At 43.3% G+C, this 21,659-nt stretch overlaps 1 protein-coding gene across 2 annotated transcripts in view; it reads right to left on the bottom strand.

The window, feature by feature from the left end:
- Window positions 1-208: 208 nt before the first annotated feature.
- The window catches only part of dok7b (docking protein 7b), a 96,417-nt gene continuing 74,966 nt past the window's right edge, over window positions 209-21,659 (bottom strand). The window contains exons 9-14 of one of the 2 annotated variants that reach the window (XM_068028768.1): window positions 14,410-14,504; window positions 13,900-13,969; window positions 11,722-11,795; window positions 10,509-10,566; window positions 8,204-8,362; window positions 209-1,148 (exon numbers count right to left, since the gene is read on the bottom strand). In XM_068028768.1, the coding sequence (XP_067884869.1) occupies window positions 1,009-1,148; window positions 8,204-8,362; window positions 10,509-10,566; window positions 11,722-11,795; window positions 13,900-13,969; window positions 14,410-14,504 (596 nt within the window). In that variant the 3' untranslated portion in view covers window positions 209-1,008. The remainder of the gene's footprint in view (window positions 1,149-8,203; window positions 8,363-10,508; window positions 10,567-11,721; window positions 11,796-13,899; window positions 13,970-14,409; window positions 14,505-21,659) is intronic. The other variant, XM_068028770.1, reaches the window with a different exon arrangement.

The following is a 21,659-nucleotide window of genomic DNA, read 5'->3' as shown; positions in this document are numbered from 1 at the left end:
TAGAGATGTAATGTAGACACTGCTGTTGAGGCTTGAAGGGGACAAAGATCCCTTCCCCAGGACTGCGTTCAGAGCTACTTAAGTGCAGGTGTGACTAATACACCCTCACCCCGACCCACCCCAACCCCCACCCCAGCCCAAATACAGTGCACCAACAAGACAAGCGAGGGAAACTCCACCCACAGAACCAGTATGCACTTGGACTCTAACCTCAGGCCTGCGTTGCCCTGCTGGACTCCAGGGAGGTGGGGGATACATGGGTTGGATTAGGCCAAGACTGACTCGCATCTCATTCCAATGGAGTAAATTTCAACTCAGGCTTCCAAAATGGTTCCATCACTAATTGTGTGTGAAGCCTTACCGCTTCTCATTAAAAAGGTAAAAAAAAAATCTGGTTCCTTTTCTCCGTATTTGGCACAGCAAAAGGTTTACTCGATGAGCAGCAGAACCACACAGACCGGGAAAGCTCATGATTCCCCTCACCGCCCCATCTGAGTTGAGTTAGCCGAGGCAGTGGCAGGTGGGCACTATAATTGGGTTCAGTATGCCCAGGGTAGGGGGATGGGGGAACCAGAAAATCAACTCCTGACTGCAATCCAGCCACCCATTGAATACGGGCAAGTAAAGGATCAGGATCATACTTGCTGTCCCTCCGCCTTCGTCACAAACGAATAGCAGGCTCAATGCTCGGTGCCGAGGCTCACTTGTAAAGAATGGGCGAGGTACCAAAGAGCGACCGGCACCCATGGCACTGTACCCCAGGCAAGGCGTCAAGACAATTCAAGAGAGGGGTGAAGGTACAAGGGGAAAAAAACTGAGGAGAAAAAGGACAAATATATATTCTTTGCAGTCAATACGTTGCACAAAATACTCAGGTCCGGTTCGCCCTTCAAACCTGCTCCCAATCAAAAAGAGCGTCTTGGTGCACCAGACTGAGCCTGTTTAACCGCTCAAGTCCTGAACAAAAGTAAAGATAAAATGTTCTGTAGAGCCTGCAGCCTCGCTGAATCATTGTGGCGCTGCCCCTTTCCTCTTTTGTTCCAGCTCCTGTAAACGCTCCTCCCGATGTTGGGCATGTTGAGTTCCCACCTTGTGTGCCGTTTCCGTGGCTGTGATATCAATCTGCGCGTACTTGGAAGAAATTGCCCCTACAGGAGACAAGTGAAATCTGTCAGCAAATGAAGGCAGAATGTCACAAACCCAAACCATTAACCATCACATGGCCTCCCTGTATACCAACTACTAAATCATTTCTTTTTTTTTAAGAAGCACCAGCAAATCTCCCATGGCATTGTTCATGATAGTAGTTCGGATGACTATAGCATGCAATACACAAAGTATTATTCTGCTGTTAAGGTTGCAGTGTGGTCTTTTAAAGGTCTCAAAGACCCAGTACTGGAATGAGGTGCATCCCAATGTCAACCGAGGGGTTAATTGTTGTTGTTGATGATGATGAGGGAAGTTTAAAAGTTGGCAGAGGCTTGTAATATTATGGCTGCAAACAGGAAAAAACAAGGGATAGCTGCCATTTTTAAAAACACTTTTGACACTTCCAGGTGTGATCGGACAGGTGCACGGATTTCTAATGAAAGGCCATACAGCCCTGAAAAGTTAAATTGTTTATTTTCCACAGCTGCTGCCTGACCTGCTGAGTATTTCCAGCATTTTCTGCTTTTGTTTCAGATTTCTAGCCTCCACAGTATTTTGCTTTTGTACACAGATATAAAGTTTTTTGGAGGAATGGAAAATGAACTCAATATAACTAAACTCAGGTACTAAGTGGCCACCTAACAAACATTGAGGGCCTGAACTTCCCCCTTGAGGTCCTCAGATTGAAAGTTATTTACTGGGCAAGAGGCCCCCTGCCCCAATTACAATGGCCTGTTTGGTGAGACTGAAAGGGAAGCTGTGTTGTTGGGAAAGCGCAAGCCAGCTAGGACAACGTCCCACATTCATCAAGGGAACAAGTGCGGGGGTTCCCTAAGGGTGAGGAACATTCCATACTTCCTGACCGGTATGGGCTGCTAATGCATAGCAAGGGTAAAGATAATCAAATACTGTGTGGAATATAATGGTCCTGAGGCCCTGTAATCATGGAAAAGTAATTGGATGGAAATAAATTAGGCAACGTCGAAGTCCAGCTCAACAGAGAACTGCTTCGATAGAATGCTTAACTCGGGGAATTTGGTGAGTGAGGGAATTTGGTGAGTGAGGGAATTGGTGCTGTTCTGGTCTGTTACAAAATAAGGAACAGTCCGAGTGAGGGAGCAGGAAACAGCGAGACTTAGCGAGTGGTTGGTAAGTGTTTCTAAATAATATTCTAGAAAGTAAAGACATGGCAGGGAACTTCAGCCCTGTGGAATGCACATCCTACACCATGTGGCAAATCCTGCACACTTCTCATGGCCTGCACAACCACATGTGCAGGAAGTGTTGCCAGCTAGAGCAGCTCGAGCTCCGGGTTTCGGAGCTTGAGTGGCAACTGGAGTCACTACGGGGCATCCATGAGGCTGGATAGCACATTTCTGGAGATGGTCATCCCGCAGCTTAAAAATGTGAAGGCAGAGAGGGAATGGGTGACTGCCAGAAGAACAAGAAGGATCATGCAGGCAGGGCAGGAATTCCATGAGTGCAACTCGCTCTCCAACCAGTATTCTGTTCTGAATGCTGGTGAGAGTGATGGTTCCTCTGGGGAGTGCAGGCAGAGCCAACTTCACAGCACCATGGACGGTTCAGCTGCACAATGTGGGAGGAAGAAAAGTGGAAGAGCAATGGTGGTAGAGGATTTGATAGTGAGAGGAACAGAATGCGGCCGCAGTCGTGACTCCAGAATGATATGTTGCCTCCCTGGTGCCAGGGTCAAGGATGTCACTAAGCGGCTGCAGGAAATTCTGAGGGGTGAATAGCCAGAGATTGTGGTCCACATCAGCATTAATGGCATTGGCAGAAAGAGGGATGAGGTCCTGAAGGCACAGTTTATGGAGCTAGGAGAGAGATTGAAAAGCAATACCTCATAGGGTATTAGTCTCCAGATTACTCCAGGTGCCAGGTGCTAGTGAGTACTGAAATAGGAAGATCAAGCTGATGATTATATGGTTGTAGAGAGATGGTGCAGGAGGGGGAGGGCTTTAGATTCCTGAGGCATTGGGACCACTTCTGGGGGAGGTGGGGCCTGTACAAACCAGATGGGTTGCACTTCAGCATGGCCAGGACCAATATCCTCACAGGGTTTTCGCTAGTGCTGTTGAGAAGGATTTAAACTAGATTGGCAGAGGAATGGGAACCTGAGAATAGATTCAGAAGGGAGAGAAGAAAAGTTGGAAATGGAAGACAGAAAATTAGTAAGCATGTTTGGAAGGCAGAGAAAGCAAAGGCTAGAAAATATACAACAAGGGAGTTTGGCAATGCTAAATGGTATATACTTCAATGCAAGAAGTCGAGGGCCGAGGCATAGAATATCAGAGCTAGGAAGCTATGGAAGAGGGGCAAAGTTTAGAGGGATGTGCGAGGCAAGTTCTTTACACAGAGGGTGGTGAGTGCATGGAACTTGTTGCCGGGATAGGTGGTGGAAGCAGGTACCATAGAGACGTTTAAGAGGCATCTTGACAAATACATGAATAGGATGGGACTAGAGGGATACGGACCCCGGAAGTGCAGAAGGATTTAGTTTAGGCAGGCATCAAGATCGACACAGGTTTGGAGGGCCAAATGGCCTGTTCCTGTGCTGTACTGTTCTTTGCTCTATGCTGGAACTGTCTAAAACCTAGTTAGGCCACAGCTGGAGTACTTCATGCAGTGCTGGTCACCGCACTATAGGAAAGATGTGATAGCACTAGAGAGGGTACACAGGAGATTTATGAGGGCGTTGCTTGGACTGGAGAAGTTTATGAGGAAAGCTTAGATAGGTTTGGACTGTTTTCTTTGGAACAGAGGAGGCTGAGGGGAGATCTAATTGAAGTATGATATTATTATGGGTCTAGATAGAGTGGATAGGAAGGCCCTATTCCCCTTGGTTGAGGAGTCCATAACTGGGGGCATAGATTTAGAGTAAGAGGTTTCGAGGGGATACGAGGGAAACTGGAACTCACTGCCTGAAAGGATAGTAGAGGCAGAAACCCTCATAACATTTAAAAAGGACTTGAATATGTACGTGAAGTGCCCTAACCTACAAGGCAATGGAGCAAGAGCTGGAAAGTGGGATTAGGCTGGATGGCTACTCGTCAGCCAGCACAGACACAATGGGCCAAATAGCCACCTTACATGCTGTAAATCTCTGTGATTCTATGAAACAATGTTAGGTTATCTACGAATTCTAGAGCTTCACTAGAATTTCTTTGTAGAACTCATTACCACAAAGAATAGTTGAGGCAAATAGCATAGAAGAATTTAAGAGGCAGATAGATAAACACAGGAGCAAGGAAGGAATAGAAGAAGATACAGATAGGCTAGATGAAGCAGTGTAGGAGGAAGCTCTTGTAGAGCATAAACACGGCCTAGACCATTGGACCAAATGGCCTGTTTCTGTGCTGTAAATAGTATGTAGCAGAAGCTTCACAGAATTTTCCCTTGGGAGGTAAAATATGTTGGATGGAATTTGTGAAAGGCAAATTCTACATGGTCCAAGCAATAAATGGAATTTAAGAGGTGAATGGCCTTTTCTCATTCCATGCTTATATATGGATCTGGTATTGTATTGTAGTTTATAAACTTAAAACCACAAGCACCAGTTCAGCTACCTACTATTAGGATAATGGCAACATAAAAGACAAGACAGTCATCCAATTTCACTCAGTTTAAGAAAGAGCTCCTCTGATAGCCCAGCTGGGTGAGCTGGTGAATAACCAAGCCCAAATTCCAAATCGGGTAGGGCCCTGTTCACAGTTCAGCTTCACTATACTCAGAGGCCCACACGGCCCCCAGTGGTGCTGCACGGGGATGTACCAGGGAATACCCAGTGCCATTAAATTGTACCCAAGTAGAAACAGACAGCTGGAGGATCTGGTAAACGCAGGTAATGTAAAATGTAAAGTAAAAAAAAATAGGTACAAATTTGCATAACAGAGTAGTTGAAACAGATACATGATGCTGATGAGATGATGTTGAGTGACGGCCTTTTATATATTCAGATTGTCCAGGGGGGTCAGGACTGTAAGGATAGGGTTAATTCTTTGCATTATCTTCACCTGTTGAGTGAGTTTCTGTTATGAATGCTCCGTTAATAAAGGTGAATCCAGTTAGACAGTGTTTTAGCTGATAAGGAGATTCAACAGAAGCCGCAAACTGTATGTTTTCTCAGCCTTGAGAGCTGCCAGTGATCTCTCAGCAGCAAGATATCGATGGACGTGTTATGACCATTAAGTCATAAAGCTATAGCTTCAGATGGTGGCGCCTCAGAGGACAGCTGTAAAACATCCCCACAGAGGACCTTTGTTCCCTGTAACTATCTTCAGTTGAATAACTCGACTGACAGTTCAGTCAAGGGGAGTGATTCTTGCTAGAATTGAAATTATTGTGGCTAATTGGACGAGGTAATGCAGAAACAGGAAGATTCTCACGTAGCCAGAGTGAAGGGAAGTTTGAAAGATGGATGTTAGAATAGATTCTTCAGACTTCAACAAAGCTTGGACCCATCAAGTCTGAACCCTGTATCACATGAATCGTCTGGTAACTTCTACCATAATTATGTTATGTACGTATGGAATTATTGTTAATAATGTATATCATTGTATATGCATTATTGGTTATAATGATTATCACTGTATGTTTATGCCTTTGAACCCTATTTTCTTGAAATATCTTACTTACAAGTAAGAACTTCCACTTTCCGATCAGAGGGGTGGAAGAAACAAGGCTTTGTAAAGAACTGAGCTGTGGTAGTGTCATGTGGAATTTTAATTGTGGATGATTTTAATCTTCAAGTTGATTGGACAAATAAAATTGACAAAGTTAGCCTGGAAGATAAGCTCATAGAGTGTATATGGGACCGTTTCTTAGAACAATATGTTCTGGAACTGACCAGGGACCAGGCTATTTTGGACCTGGTAATGTGTAATGAGACAGGATTAATTAAAGACCTCATAGTAAAGGATCCTCTAGGCAGCCGCAGTCATAATATGATAGAATTTCACATTCAGTCTGAGGGGGAGAAATGTGGATCCACTATTAGTGTTGTAAACTTAAATAAAGGCAATTGAAAGGGTATAAAGACAGAGTTGTCTAAAGTGGACTGGGAAAATAAGTTAAAAGGTAAGACGGTATAGAAGCAGTGGCAGACATTTAAGGAGATATTTCATAACCCTCAACAAAGATACTTTCCATTTGAGGAAGAAAGACTCTACCAGAAGGATGCATCCCCATAGATAACTAAAGAAGTTAAGCATGTCTAATTGAAAGAAAATGTGTACAATGCTGCAAAGATTAGTGGTAGGCCATTGGGAAAATTTGAGAAACCAGCAAAGGATGATTAAAAGAAAATAAACAGGGAGAAATTAGAGTATGAGCGAAAAATAACAAAAAATATAAAAAGACGGTAAAAGTTTCTATAAATATATAAAAAGGATAAGAGTAGTCCCTTAGAGGGTGAGACTGGGGAATTAATAATGGGAAACGATGAAATGGCAGAGGCTTTGAACAAGTATTTTGTATTCACCTTCATAGTAGAAGACACAAAAACCATCCGAAAAATAGTAGATCAGGAGGCAAAAGGGAGGAACTTAAAACAATAACTATCGCTAGAGAAGAAGTTATGGGAATACTAATGGAACTAAAGGCTGACAAATCCGCTGGACCTGATGGCCTGAATCCGAAGGTCTTAAAGGAAGTGGCTGCAGAGATAGTGGATGCATTGGTTATAATATTCCAAAATTCTCTAGATTCTGGAACGGTCACATCAGATTGGAAAACCGCAAATGTAACACCTCTTTTCAAGAGAGGAGGGAGTCAGAAAGCGGGAAAATATAGGCCAGTTAGCCTAATGTCTGTCGTTGCAAAAATGCTAGAATCCATTATTAAAGAGGTGGTAGCAGGACATCTAGAAAATCATAATGCAATCAGGCAGAGTCAACATGGTTTTATGAAAGGGAAATCGTGTTTGACAAATTTGTTAGAGTTCTTTGAGGATGGAACAAGTGGGCTGGATAAAGGGAAACCTGTAGATGTAGTGTATTTGGATTTCCAAAAGGCATTCGATAAGGTGTCACACAAGTTAAGAGCTCAAAGTGTTGGTGCTGATATATTAGCATGGATAGAGGACTGGCTAACTAACAGCAAACAGAGAGTTGGATAAATAAGTCATTTTCAGATGGCAAACTGTAACTAGTGGAATGGCACGGGGATCAGTGCTGGGCCCTCAACTATTCACGATCTATATTAATGACATGGAGAAAGAGACCGACTCTTGTAGCCAAATTTGCTGATGATACGAAGATAGGTAGGAAAGCAAGTTGTGAGGAGGATACAACTAGTCTGCAAAGGGATATAGGTAGGTTAAGTGAATGGGCAAAAATTTGGCAGATGAAGTATACTGTGTTAAAATATGAGATCAAAACAGAAAGTGCTGTAAATACTCAGCAGGTCTAGCAGCATCCCTGGAGAGAGAAGCAGAATTAACATTTCAAGTCTGTGACCTTTCATCAGAAATCTCCTACAGTACTGCGTACATTTTTAATCTCCTTACTTAAGGAGGGATATACTTGCATTGGAAGCAGTTCAGAGACGGTTCACTAGGCCGATTCCTGGGATGAGGGGTTTGTCTTATGAGGAAAGGTTGAGCAGGTTGGACCTGTACTCATTGGAGTTTAGAAGATTGAGAGGTGATCTTATTAAAGCGTATAAGATTCTGAAGAGGCTTGACAGGGTAGTTGCTGAGGGAATGTTTCTTCCCGTGGGGGAACCTAGAACTAGTGGGCACAGTTTCAAATTAAGGGATTTCCCATTTAAGATGGAGGTGAGGAGGAATTTCTTCTCTCAGAGGGTTTGGAATTCTCTACCCCAGCGAGCTGTGGAGGCCGAGAATTTGAATATATTGAAGACTGAGTTAGACAGATTTTTGTTTGACAAGGGAGTCAAGGGTTATGGGGAGCAAGCAGGAAAGTAGAGTTAAGGCCACAATCTGATCAACCATAATCTTACTGAATGGCAGAGCAGGCTCAAGGGGTCGAATGGCCTACCCCCCGCTCCTATTTCTTTTGTTCTTATGAGTTACCTCGAATGGCAGGACTGGACTCCTGGAGCTCGAGTTCCATATAATGGAGCTGCTTCTTCGAAGCTGGGCTCACTGGGATGTTGACATACGTTGCCCCTTCTGTTGGGCGAGATCTTTCGGCCCCAGAAAGCTCCAGTGGGTAAGCAAATGCCCCTCCTGCTAAACACAGAAGAGCAGATTAACAGCAAGTTGGAGAATTTTTAAAACTTATTCCAGTAGATTAAGAATTAGTTTTCAATTTCTGAAACAGTCATTGGTAGTACAGATCTTGAGTATTGCTGAAAAAAGAGACATGCCATTGAAGCCATTCGTCTTGCAGTCATCAGTGTCAGTGAACCTCATTGTGAGCCCGATTAATAATCTCAGAAACTCAGAACACAATAGATGTGATTCCATGATTGGACAGCACTTACTGAACAATCCCGAGTGTGCTAAGAATTACAATAACAACCAATTTAAGATTATCAGTCGGGCTCACAATGAGGCTCACTTACACTTGCTAGAAGCTGCATATATTCATACGCAGGGACCTGTCCTCTGCAGGCAAAAAGGAACATGTTCAGGCATTACGCCTTTTTTGAATTAAAAAACAGCATGGAGGATAATAGTTCCCTTGTGCATTCTCCATGGCAATGCCTCAACCAGAGTCGACTTGCCAACCAAACAGCACCCTTTTCTCATGCAGTATAAATTGTTGCTCCCTTTGAAATTTGGCATTCTTGCTTCTGTCCTGATGAGTGCAAGATGAAAAGCTTCGACAACCTGTCTCTTTTTTCAGCAATACGCAAATTTCTGAACCGCGGTTCTCAATTTCCTCAAGATTTAAGGTTGTGCATGCTTTATCAATGCTAGTTCAATGTGTTTTTCACCCAACTGTACAACCTCCAGCAAAGCCTTGATGGTGAACTTTATGGTACCACTATCTGTAGCAATGGATTCTGCAGGGTAGCTTTTCTTCCAAGAATTCCCTGGTGGTCGTTTCACTTCCTACTTATGGCATTGGCATTGGCAGTGGTAGGGGCCTGATGGGTCAGTTTGGTACAGTCTTGGAGTTCCATCAAAGTCAAAACCCATAATCAGTGCAGAAATGCCAAAAAGTCTGCACCCATTAGTTTGGGTCCACCATTAACAGCCAAGCTTGCAGCTACCCAAACTCTAAACTCTGGAATTCCTTCTCTAAATCTCTCCACCCGATTAAGGGGTCGAGTTTCTGCTTTGGGCACAATCGAGAAATTGTGCGCAAATGCCCTTGAAATTGCACAGATCAGTTAGGTTAGGTTTCAAGTTTTTTCTAAAAATTCGTAATCACAAGCGTAAAACTTTCAGGTGGTGTAAAGGAATGTAATTGTTTCTTTCTTCCTCCACTTCCATTAAAAAGTAGTGCTCGATATATTTAAGAGCAGTAACCTAGTGCAGTTTTATTAATCCAGCTAATAGCTCTAGGAGTGTTCAGTCCTCCACCTAAGAGTAACCTGATTTAACATCATTGAAAATGATTATGCTGAACCATGTAATGGTTTATTCAGTTTACACTAGACAGTTTCTTGGCAAATTATTTTCTGAGATGAAAAACTTTTGAAACATGCCCCCTAAATGCCTGTGCACCACAGAAATGAGCAAACTTTGAAGAGCCTTCCATAACCAGTGCAAACAGTGGATTCGCGCACTGTTAAGTTAGTCAGACGCAATTTGCCTTTAACAAATCCATGTTGGCTGTCATTTATTTTAAACTGCCTCCTGTCATTTTTCCTTCCAAAATATATCACTTCACCCATCTCTATGTTAAATTTCATCTGGCATGTGTCTGTCCATTTCACCAGTCAGTCTATGTCCTCAGAAGTCACTATTTCTTCCAAGTCACAATTAATTTTGTCCCAGACTATGGTCTCTAGAAGTTTCCCCACCATTGACATTAGGCTGACTAGCCTGTATTACCTGGTTTATCTCCCTTCCCTTTTTTTGAACAAGGGTGTAACATTTGCAATCTTCCTATTCTCTGGCACCACCCCACTATCCAAGTAGGATTAGGATATTGTAACCAGAGCCGCTGCAATTTTCACCCTTCCCTCAGCAACCTGGGATGCATCCCATCTGGACCAGGTGACTTTCCTACATTGAGGACTGCCAACCTTTTAAATACATCTATTTTTATCCTATCTAATTTCTTTAACCTCTCCTCCGTTACCGTAAAGATGGCAGCATCCTCTGCTTTAGTGAAGACAGATGCAAAGTACTCATTTAGTACCTCAGCTATGCCCTCTGTCTCCACAAGTAGATTTCCTTTTAGACATTTTGAAGTGTTTACCGGATAATTTCTTTGTGTCAGAGCTGCCTGAAGTTTCATCTTCTGCAAAGCCTTTCTCCTGAAAACACAAAGTTCATGGAACCAAGTTAAGCAGCAAGCCAAAACATTATTGCTAAACAATTGCAGCAGTTTAACAGTTCTGCGTGATGGGTACTTGTTGGATCAGCGAACATCGCTTGGCTATCCTGGCATAGTAGTTCTAATTGTTTAAGGAGCAACATCTCAACCTTAAGCCTCATTCTCAATGGAAGGGTTAAACATACACTCTTAAAATGTTCTCAAACCCTCCCCACTCTCCCTCACCTACAGTAGATTCCCCATTGTCTTGGTGGCCTTAAATGCCCTTTAATCCTGGAACTCCCTACCTAATAGAAATGTGGGAGCACCCTTACCGCATGGACTGCAGTGCTTCAAGAAGGAGGCTCACCTTCTCAAGGTGAATTAGGGATGGCAATAAATGCCAGCCTTGCAACAGCCCATGAATGAATAAATGTTAAAAATTTACATACATTTTTAAAATTGTCCTACGATCACCAAAGTTGATTCTGAGATTGCACCCCCCACACCCCAGCAGAATTGGAGACCCAGTCATCATGCGCCAGCACAAAGAATCTAAAGTACCAGATGACGAAAGAAAAATCCACATCGTTCCGTGATTAGAAGTGAGGATGCAGCAAAGACACAATAGGTGAAGCCTCCAGCCAAATCTCTACTACATCAAAGAAAAGTGTCACCTATTCTTCTAATAGTCAGACCCTCCAGTCCATTTCTCAATCTTCCAAGCAGTGGATACCCTATGCCTAGGCACTCGCATTATCCTTGCTAAACTAAAGCAAAATACAGCTCATTAAAATGTTTTCTTCATACCGGTAGGCACATGGGCATTTAACATACATTAGGGCAGATGATTTTTAAAGTCCCAAACTGTTACTGTCTTTTTACAGCTTGGCCTCATTTTCTGCTGAACACTAACCTATACATTTACCAAAAGATAGGCTTGCCTTTGCTTTGTGCTTCAGCCTCTAGAGTGGTACTTGAACCTACTCGGAGACACAAGTGCTATCCAATGCGCCAAGGTTAACGTTAGGAGTATGCAATTTCTTCCTTGCCCCAAAAGAATACTCTTAAGTGATCAAAAGCTATATTTGGTTCTCTATTGGAAATTTCTGCTGCATCACTGCTCACTTGCCATCAGTCACATTGCAGCACTTACCTTTTTTTGTTTAAGACCCATAATATCCAGGTGTGCCCCTTGTCCTCGGTGAAGCTTTAAAGACCCTGGAGTACCTGTGAGCGGGAAATAGTAAGACAGCAATCTGTAAACCTGAAAACTCTCTCAAGTGGGCTGTTAGAGGAGGAAATAAGGGCGGGTGGGGGCGGGGGGGGGGGGGATCGCGGTCATGGGTGAAACCAGCTCAGAGGTTCTCCCACTCCGCCTCATAACGTCGATCCAGTAAATCCAGCACAAACTTACAGCAGAGGAACAGGAGATTCCCTGAGAAAATTCAAGACTCCTCACCCCACACCAAAAAAAATCAGATCTCTGTTTTATGGTTACAAATACCTTGTCTAATCTAATACAGTTTATATTCCAACACTCTACACCCACAGAATAAGTTTCCATTACTTAAAATGAGCAGGTTTAAAACAGGCGCTCACTTACATCGACCAAAATGCAATAACCGTTAGCCATTTGCATTAATATCAATGTTAAAGTTGCCTGTTATTGTGTTTTTAGGCGCTCCGTTCATTTTAGTCAAAAACAGCTGTAATTACACACCAGTTCATACCTTGTTAAGGTGCACTGAATGCAAGAACAAACATCAGTAAAAAGCCTCATAGAATCACAGATTTGTACAGCACAGAAATAGGCAGTTTGGCCCATCATGCATGCACCATCTGTTTGCAAGATCTATGCAATTAGCCCCATTCCCCTACTCTTTCAGCATAGCACAAAGTTACTATTGAATCTGTTTCCACTATCCTTTCAGGCAGTGCATTCCAGATCAACATAAAACGCTGAACAGGAAAAATTAAATTCCTCAGCTCCCCTCTGGTCCTTTTACCTAAATCTGTGTCCTCTGGTTACCGACACTCCTCCCAATAGAAACAGTATTCATCAAAATTTTGAACACTTCTATTAAATCTCCCTTTGACCTTCCCTGCTCCAAGGAGAACAACGCCAGCTTTTCTAGTCTCTCCATATAACTGAAGTCCCTCATCCCTGATACCACTAATGTTCAATTACTTTTGTCATGCTAGGCCCCCACCTGCCAAGAATGAGGCACATTAATTTTGTCATGAGCATTGATTTTAAACTGTTACTGGAGTGAAGAAAGGACTTGTTAAACTGATCAGCCGTGGCAGGAAAAGACATTTGCGTATTAACAGATGGTGATTGGAAGGACAAAGGACTATTCCCTGACACATGCAACCCACAATGGACCTTGATCACCAGGTATTGTGTGTAAGAGGAACATTCCAGAGACTGCTGTAATCCAAGACGTAGTCAGACCAGTTCGTCACATGACTAATCTGCTTGGCAACCTGGGTTTTTCTGAATTGTACTAACAGTTTGAACTCAGAGACTGTCTGTTGGCTCCTGGACTGAGAAGATCTCTCTCCTGTCTGCTCCCATCTCTTTCTCACAAGCCTCTGAATCCACTGAAGATCCATGAACCCCAGGAGGGAAAAGTCTCCTACAGCGAACAAGGTTTAAGAAGAATTCTGGGCCCCAATGGAAAGCAATATCTACCTACAATCAAGGACTCTACAGTGAGCTCGAAGAACCATAACAACAACTCTTCAGATATTGCCTCAAACTTTTCCACTTTATTTTTCTTCTGCTATTTTCTGTCTCTATTTACATATGTGTATCGCATATGCATGCTAGCGTGGGGCACGTCATGTATCCGTAGCCGTTAACTGAATTCTTCTTTAAACCCAAGAAAGCCTGTTTGTGCTGGTTTCTTTGCCTTATAATTGGAAAGCTGTGAACAAGGATTCACCAAGGGGGAGCTAAAACACAGTGAGTTTAAAATTAAACCCTGTTATGGTAAGACCTGCTGAAGGCTGAGAGGGACCCCTAGGCACCTTTCTCACCTGGTCGTAACACTCTTCATGTATTTAAAGCCCCTCTAATCCCCTCTAAGTGGTGTAGGCATACAATTTGTACTGACTGTAAAGAAATCTGCAGATCACAGTGGGGCTGAAACAACCAGTTAGAATGTCACTAAACAGAGGAGCATTCTTGTTACATAGTGGTGTACTGTAATAGCACTACCACATTATACCAGCCATTACATATAATGGGCAAATCGCATTCACACAAACACGCCCACTATAAGTTGTGGGGCAGTATTTATTCAAGTGTAATGATAAAGTGCTGTACCTTCGCCCTCCAGGAGTAGTCTCTGCTGTCCACAGCTGGCCATGTATTCATATCCACTGCCTTTCTCTAACTGCAAGTCAAAGCATAGGAGCCATCAGCTAAGGGAAATAGCCTTTATGGACAATGATTAAAGTGCTCTCTGTTTAGCCAAGGTTAACAACAGTAACATTTTATTTCCCCACACCCTGCAAATTTCTCCTTTGAGTATTTATCCAATTTCCTTTTGAAAATTACTATTGAATCTGCTTCCACTGCCCTTTCAGACAGTGCATTCCAGATCACAACTCACTGTATTAAAAAAACAATTAGCCCATCTTCTCTTTTCTCTTGCTGATGTACTCTGTGTATTTCCAGCACATTTTGTTCCATTGGACATGTGGTTTCTTTTACTTCTGTCTTGTTTTCAAATCTCAAAATTTGTCAACAAATATTTCACAAATTAACAATACAATTAAGAGTAGAAGCCCAATTCTTTGACTACTACAGTTACAACTTCTTTCTGTGTCTCACCTCAGACTGTTTCTCCATTGGGAGAGCCTCCATCAACTCGTACATCTGCCCTGTCACCATCTTCTGCTTCTCCTCTTTTTTCTTTGGCTTCTTATCTGCATTAAGAGTGCGTGAGCAGATGTGTGAGACGTATCTTTGAAGACATTTTTTAAATACTCTACACTTGGAGCTCATCTATTTTGTCATCAATGTTCACCTAGACCTTCTCCCTATCTCCACTCCTTACCTACTGTGACTTTAGGATAGCTCACGGCCAACCTCTACAACTGATGTTTGTCTCCACACAGGGGCAGTCGTACAGATACAAAGGGTTAGATATTCAGCTTGACACTAAACTATTGTGACACACTAGCCGTTCATCATAAAACTGTTTGATTTTCACCTCCATTCATTTCAATGAAAATCAGATGATTTTCTATTATACTTGAAAATCTACTCCAATAAACTATCAGTCATGTGGAGAGACTAGAAAAGCTGAGATTGTTCTCCTTAGAACAGGGAAGGTTAAAGGGGAGATTTAATAGTGGTGTTCAAAATTTTGAAAGGGTAAATAAAAAGAAATGTTTCCACTGGCAGGAGTGTCGGTAACCAGAGGCAACTAGGATTGCTAGGATTGGCAATAGAACCAGAGGTGAGGGGAAATTTATTTTTAATGCAGCGAGTTATGATGATCTGGAATGCACTGCCTGAAAGGGTGGTGGAAGCAGATTATAAAGTAACTTTCAAAAGAGAATTGGATAAATACTTGATGGGGAGTAAATTCTAGGGCTATGCTGAAGGACCTGGTGAGTGAGACTAAGGGGATAGCTCTTTCAAAGAGCCAGTATAATGACGATAGACTGAATGGCCTGTTTCTGTGCTGTAAGATTCTATGTGGAGATGTCTGCTAAATGCTAAAACCTATCAACATACTGGCAGTTACCATTGACCAGAAACTGAACTGGACCAGCCATAAAATACTGTGGCTACAAACAGTCAGAGGCTGGAAATTCTGCCGCGAGTAACTCACCTCCTGACTCCCCAGTGCCTGTCCATTATCTACAAGGCACAAGTCAGGAGTGTGATGGAATACTCTCCACTTGCCTGGATGGGTGCAGCTCCAACAGCACTCAAGAAGCTCGACACCATCCAGGACAAAGCAGCCCGCTTGATTGGCACCCCATCCAACACCTTCAACATTCACTCCCTTCACCACCATCTACAAGATGCGCTGCAGCAACTCACCAAGGCTCCTTCGAGAGCATCTTCCAAACCTGCAACCTCTACCACCTAGAAGGACAAGAACAGCAGATGCATGGGAACACCACCACTTGCAAGTTCCCTCCAAGCCACACACATCCTGACTTGGAATTATAATCGCTGTTCCTTCACTGTGGCTGGCTCAAACTCCTGGAACTCTCTTCCTAACAGCACTGTGGGTGTATCTACACCCCAAGGACTGCAGTGGTTCAAGAAGGCAGCTCACCACCACCTTCTCAAGAGCAATTAGGGGTGGGCAATAAATGCTGGCCTAAACAGCGATGCCCACATCCCATGAACGAATAAAAAAAACTCCCTTTCTTCCCCATATTCCTGCAAGTATTTCTCCTTCAAATATTTACCCAATTCCTTTTTGAAGGCTACTATCGATTCTGTATCCACCACCCTGTCAGGCAGTGCATTCCAAATGCTAACCACCCGTTGCCACTTGTTGCCTCTGGTTCTTTTGCCAAGCACCTTAAATCTATGGCCCCTTTCTCAAACATTACTGAAATCCCACGCAATGTGCTTGACTCTTAATGCCATCTGAATTGGGAGAACCAACACCTTTCCAGAGTAGCTGGGATGGCCAAGGCTTCTGCAACAGAATCTCCCAAACCTGCAACCTCCACCACCTAGTAGGATAGTGACTATCATATTTATGGCCCCTAGCTTTGGAATCTCCCACAATGGAAACATCTCTGTGTCTACCCTATAACACCCCTTAATAATTTTAAAGACCTCTATCAGGGCACCCTTCTAGAGTAAAGAGCCCTGTGATTCATCCTTTCCTGATGGGTATAACTTGGTATCATCCTTGTAAATCATCTTTGCACCTTCTCCAGTGCTTCTACATAATTTTTGTAATATGGAGACCAGGCTGTGCACGGTGGTCTCACCAAGGTTTTATACATGTTTCATAGCATGAGGGGCCTCAGCGGCCCTAGTTTAAGGGGGGGAGTGGGGAGTAAATCATCTGCTCCTCATCATTACCCAGTGACTCCTGTAGGAAGTGTACATGGGACATTAATGAATGAGAGCAAGAATTGGATTCAGAGATAGATACATGGAATATTACACATAAAGGTTACAACAATGCAGAAGCAGGCCATTTGGCCCAAACAGTCCATGTCAGCATTTTCCTTTAATGTTGGCAAATAATTCCAATCCCACAAACAGACCTTGTTCCAATATCCCTCGTTTGCCCCTTTGCATTCAAACAACCTACCAACATTTATAGTCAAGACTGAGAGGTGCTGAATGATCGTTTGGTTGAAAACTAACTTGTTAGTGCCTTTGTCACTGTACCCCAACAGGGAGTCAACAACAGGAGATGGGGAGGATAGAAAACTGACAAGAAAAATAAGCACTTGTGTTTTTATTTAAGATTTTGTGAGCAAAATTAATTTTAAAATTCTACAAAAGTCAATCCTAATCCCAAATGCATATCAGTCTGTAAAACAGATTGGGTCAGATGAATATTAAAAAGGGATTACAGGAAATAACCATGCAGAAGAGAACACTTGAAATAGAAGCACACAGGAAAATACAGACACAAGAGAGAAGTGTTGGGAGATTCATCTTTATTGTTGAGACAAAGAGGATATTCTAAACAACACAGAAACCAGGAAACAAGATTGTGTCAGAGTGGACGCTTCAAAAGAAGATAAAGGAGGTAGAGGAGAGGCAAGAAATCATGAAAAGAATGAAAACAGCGAAGACGTTAGCAAGTAATGGGATCAGAGGAGACACCAGAAGGTAATGGGAACAGTGAAGACACCAGAAGGTAATGGGAACAGTGAAGACACCAGCAGGTAATGGGTTCCTCAACATCTCAAATTTAAAATTCTCCACCTCGTGTCTAAATCGCTTAATACCCTCATCACTCCTCATCTCTATAAAACTCCTCCATCCCTACAGCACCTCCAGAAATTTGTGTTTCTGACATGCTCCTTTTGAACATTCCTCTCCCTTCACTCCAATATTGATGACTGTACATTCAGTCAGCTATGCCCTACATCATACAAACCCCTCCCTTGACCCCCTCCAAATCTCTTTTCTCCCCTGAGTCCCTTCCTAACAAATCCTAATCTCTCCTTTTTTGGCTCGGTGTCCATTTTGGTCTGATTACACTTCTGTGATGAACCTGGGACATTTTAATACATAAATGCAAGTTGTAATGGGAACAATAGAGAAATCAGTTAGTACTGAGAATGGCGGAGGCGCTGGCTAGTGATGGGAACAGAGGGTGCTCTGGCTTGTAGTGGGAATAGCGGGGACTCTGGTTGGTGATAGGAATAGCGGGGACTCTGGTTGGTGATAGGAATAGCGGGGACTCTGGTTGGTGATAGGAATAGCAGGGACTCTGGTTGGTGATAAGAATAGCGGAGACTGGTTGGTGATGGGAATAGGATAGGCTCTGGTTGGTGATGGGAATATTGGAGACTGGTTGATGATAGGAATAGCGGAAACTGGTTGGTAATAGGAATAGCGGAGACTGGTTAGTAATGGGAATAGCATAGACTGTGGTTGATGATGGGAATATTGGAGACCGGTTGATGATAGGAATAGCGGAAACTGGTCAGTGATGGGAATAGGATAGACTCTGATTAGTGATGGGAATAGCATAGACTCTGGTTGTGATGGGAATATCAAAGGCTTTGACTGGTGATGGGAACAGCATAGACTGGTTGGTGATGGAAGATTAGTTGGTAATGAGTGTGAGGAAGGGTCGAGGATAGATGTTTGTAAGGAAATGTTACTATAAATTGTTAAAGTAGCCAATTTACCTTCATCCACTTCACTGTGTTCACACACCTCTGCCTTTACACCAGTGCCATTGGTTGTAGCGAGCTCTCGTATGCTTCTCGTGCAATTTGAAAGTTGGTGGTCTTTCCAGTTCTGCTCAGCATCTGCTTGCTGTCTTCTTGGTGACCAAGTGCTTGACTTACCACTCCTTACATCGGTCACTTTGCACCTCCAGCAATCTCCACTAAGTTCACAGCCCTCTGGTACACAGAGTTCTTGAACTGGGGCCTGTATGAACATGTACGGCTGTGCCATGAAGTTCAGACTGCTCACCTGGGCAGCAGAACGATGGATGACTGCGTCCCTGGTCCCTGGGAATGTCCGCACCTTTCCCACGGCAGCAAGTAGCTTTCTTGGAGTGTTGATGACATTGTAAGTGTCTCTTGTGTTTCCCAGTTTTCTCCAAAGGTCATGGAATGGACTATAGCTGCGACTTGAGTTTACCACGTCTCGCCGTCCAGCTTTGGAATGCTGTGCTGCGGCCATTGTTTCATACACAGGGGCTCCACCATGTTTCTCTGCAGGTGCAGTGCCATTGCTACTGCCTCTATGGCCTTTAGTGTGACTCAGCCACCCTCCTGGTAGTTGGCCCCGTGCAAACAATTTGCTGCCAGCTCCAGAATCCTCACCAATTGTCATGCTGCGTAAAGGGAATCCATCCAACACCGCATTCAGTCCATCGTCCATGGAATGGCTACATCTGAAGGCATTGCCCTTGGCACTGGAATCGTTACTGGGAGTAGGCCGTCTCGTCCCTGTTACACCAAGAAGACAGGCCTCCATGTCTTTGAGGCGCCTGCTTCTAGTCTCCCACAGTGTACCATATATGTCCCCATCGCTGCTTTGCTGGTTTCCACCTTGTTTAACCTTAGTCTGGCTGTTGTTCCTGGCCATCCTTTGGAGTTCTTTGTATTGGTTATTCTGTGGCGCAATCAGCCCTTGCAGGTTTTTGCCACATGCCTTCTCTTTGCTTTCACTACCAGACCCTGCTCCGTGATACATAAATAGCCAAATACATTTTTTAGAATATTGAAATCAATGGAAATCCAAAGGCACAGAAAGGGAAAGTGTGCATTAAAAGTTTATGATGATCTTAACCTTTAAAACAATGATATCTTTTAATGCATGTGGTCATTAAATGCAAGCAGACAGTTAAGCACAACAGGAGTACATCAGGGGAGTGACAGATACTCTGCACTTGCCTGGATGAGTGAGACTTGCAACACCACTCACAAAGGTCACCATTATCCAGGACAAGGCAGCCCATTTGATCGACAGCACAACCACCACTTTAAAGACCTATTCCCTCCACTACCAGTACACTGTGGCTGCAGTATGTACTACCTACAAGTTGCACTGCAGCAAGCCTCCTTCTACAGAACCTTCCAAACCCGCAACCTCTACCACCTAGAAGGACAAGGGCAGCAGCCACATGGAAAAACCAATAGCTCCAAGCTCCCCTCCAAATCACACACAATCACAATTTGAAAACATATTAGCCGTTCCTTCATCGTCGCTGCGTCAAACTTCTTGAACTGGCTAACTCACAGAATTGTGGGAATACCTTCAACACATGGACTGGAGTTTAGAAGAATGAGAGGTGATCTCATTGAAATGTATCAAATTCTGAGGGGGCTTGAGAGGGCAAATGCTGATAGGCTGTTTTCCCTGGCTGGTGAGTCTAGAACTAGGGGTCATAGTCTCATGATTTGTGGATGCTCAATCGATGAGTATATTCAAGACAGAGCTCGATATGTTTTTGGGCGCTAAGGGAATCAAGGGATATGAGGATAGGGCAGGAAAGTGGAGTTGAGGTAGAAGATCAGCCGTGATCTTATTAAACAGGGGCTGTAGGGCCTCCTCCTGCTCATATTACGTGTATTCTTGTCAGGGATCAAACCTCAGACTGTTCTGGTCTGTATGGACTCAGCCAACCACTGAATGAACTCATTGGTCATAGGAGAGCTCCATCCACCATATAAGGAGATTGTGACGAAAAAGCATTCCAGTGAGTGCTAAAGTCAGATATTCTGCCCCAATTTTATTTCACATATCTTTCATTTGTCAAACAACCCCAAAATCTGTATTAAATTCCCTTTGATCTATTTAAAAGCCCTGCCATGTGCAGCAAACTTTCAGCACAAGGTGGCAAAACAGGGCCATAAGTTAATGTATCGGATTAAGTTACTCTGTTTAATCATCATCACCCTTCTATAATTGCTGAGGGAATGCATCCACAGTGTCCACAACAACGTGTGGCTTTGATACTTGATAACATGCGTGTCACCATGTATTAACATGTTGTCCTGGATAGTATTCAGCAACCAAATTACATTTAAAGCACCACAAAATGACCTGAGGCAATTAGTGACAGTGGAGGAAGTTCAAACAACAATAAAGACTTTCATTTAGATGATGCCTTTTAGGGAATCAGGACGTCATAAAGTGCTTTACAGCCAATGAAGTGCTTTATACTGTTACGACCAGGTGAGAAAGGGGTCTAGGGTTCCATCTCAGCCATCACCTGATCTTACCATATCAGGGTTTAATTTTTAAACACACCGTTTTTTTTAAGCTCCCCCTTAGTGAATCCTTGTTCGCTAACTTCCAATTATAAGGCAAAGAAACTAGCCAAACAGGTTTACTTAGGTGTAAAGAAAAAAGGTTGAAATTTATTAAACTTAAACTCTAATTCGGTCAATGCCTACAGATACGCGACACGCCCACGCGAGCATGCATACGCGATACACACATGCAGATAGAGATAGAAAACAGCAGAAAAAATAAAGTGGAAAAGTTTGAAGCGATATCTGAAGATGGTTTTGGTTACTGTTCTTCGAGCTCACTGTAGAGTCCTTGATTGTAGGTACGTCTTGCTTTTTGTTGGGGCCCAGTATTCTTCTTAAACCTTGTTCGATGTAGGAGACTTTTCTCTCTTGCAGTTCATGTGTCCTCAGTGGGTCCAGAGGCTTGTGAGAAAGGGATGGGAGCAGACAGGAGAGGTCTTCTCACTCATGGAGCAAACAGTCTTTCTGAGTTCAAAAACTCTATGGCTAGTTTAAAAGACCCTGGACCAGCCAGTTAGTCATGTGACCAGCTGGTTTAACCTGTCCTAGCTTTTGTGGATTATATCATCTTAACAATCTTTGGAAAGCTCTTCCTTACACCTTCAATATCTGGTGATCAAAATCCATTGGGGGTTG

The sequence above is a fragment of the Heterodontus francisci genome, chromosome 4 (assembly GCF_036365525.1).
Source record: "Heterodontus francisci isolate sHetFra1 chromosome 4, sHetFra1.hap1, whole genome shotgun sequence".
NCBI classification, from domain to species: domain Eukaryota; kingdom Metazoa; phylum Chordata; class Chondrichthyes; order Heterodontiformes; family Heterodontidae; genus Heterodontus; species Heterodontus francisci.
The sequence above is the reverse complement of the archived record's forward strand: the minus strand, read 5'-3'. Positions and strand labels throughout refer to the sequence as shown.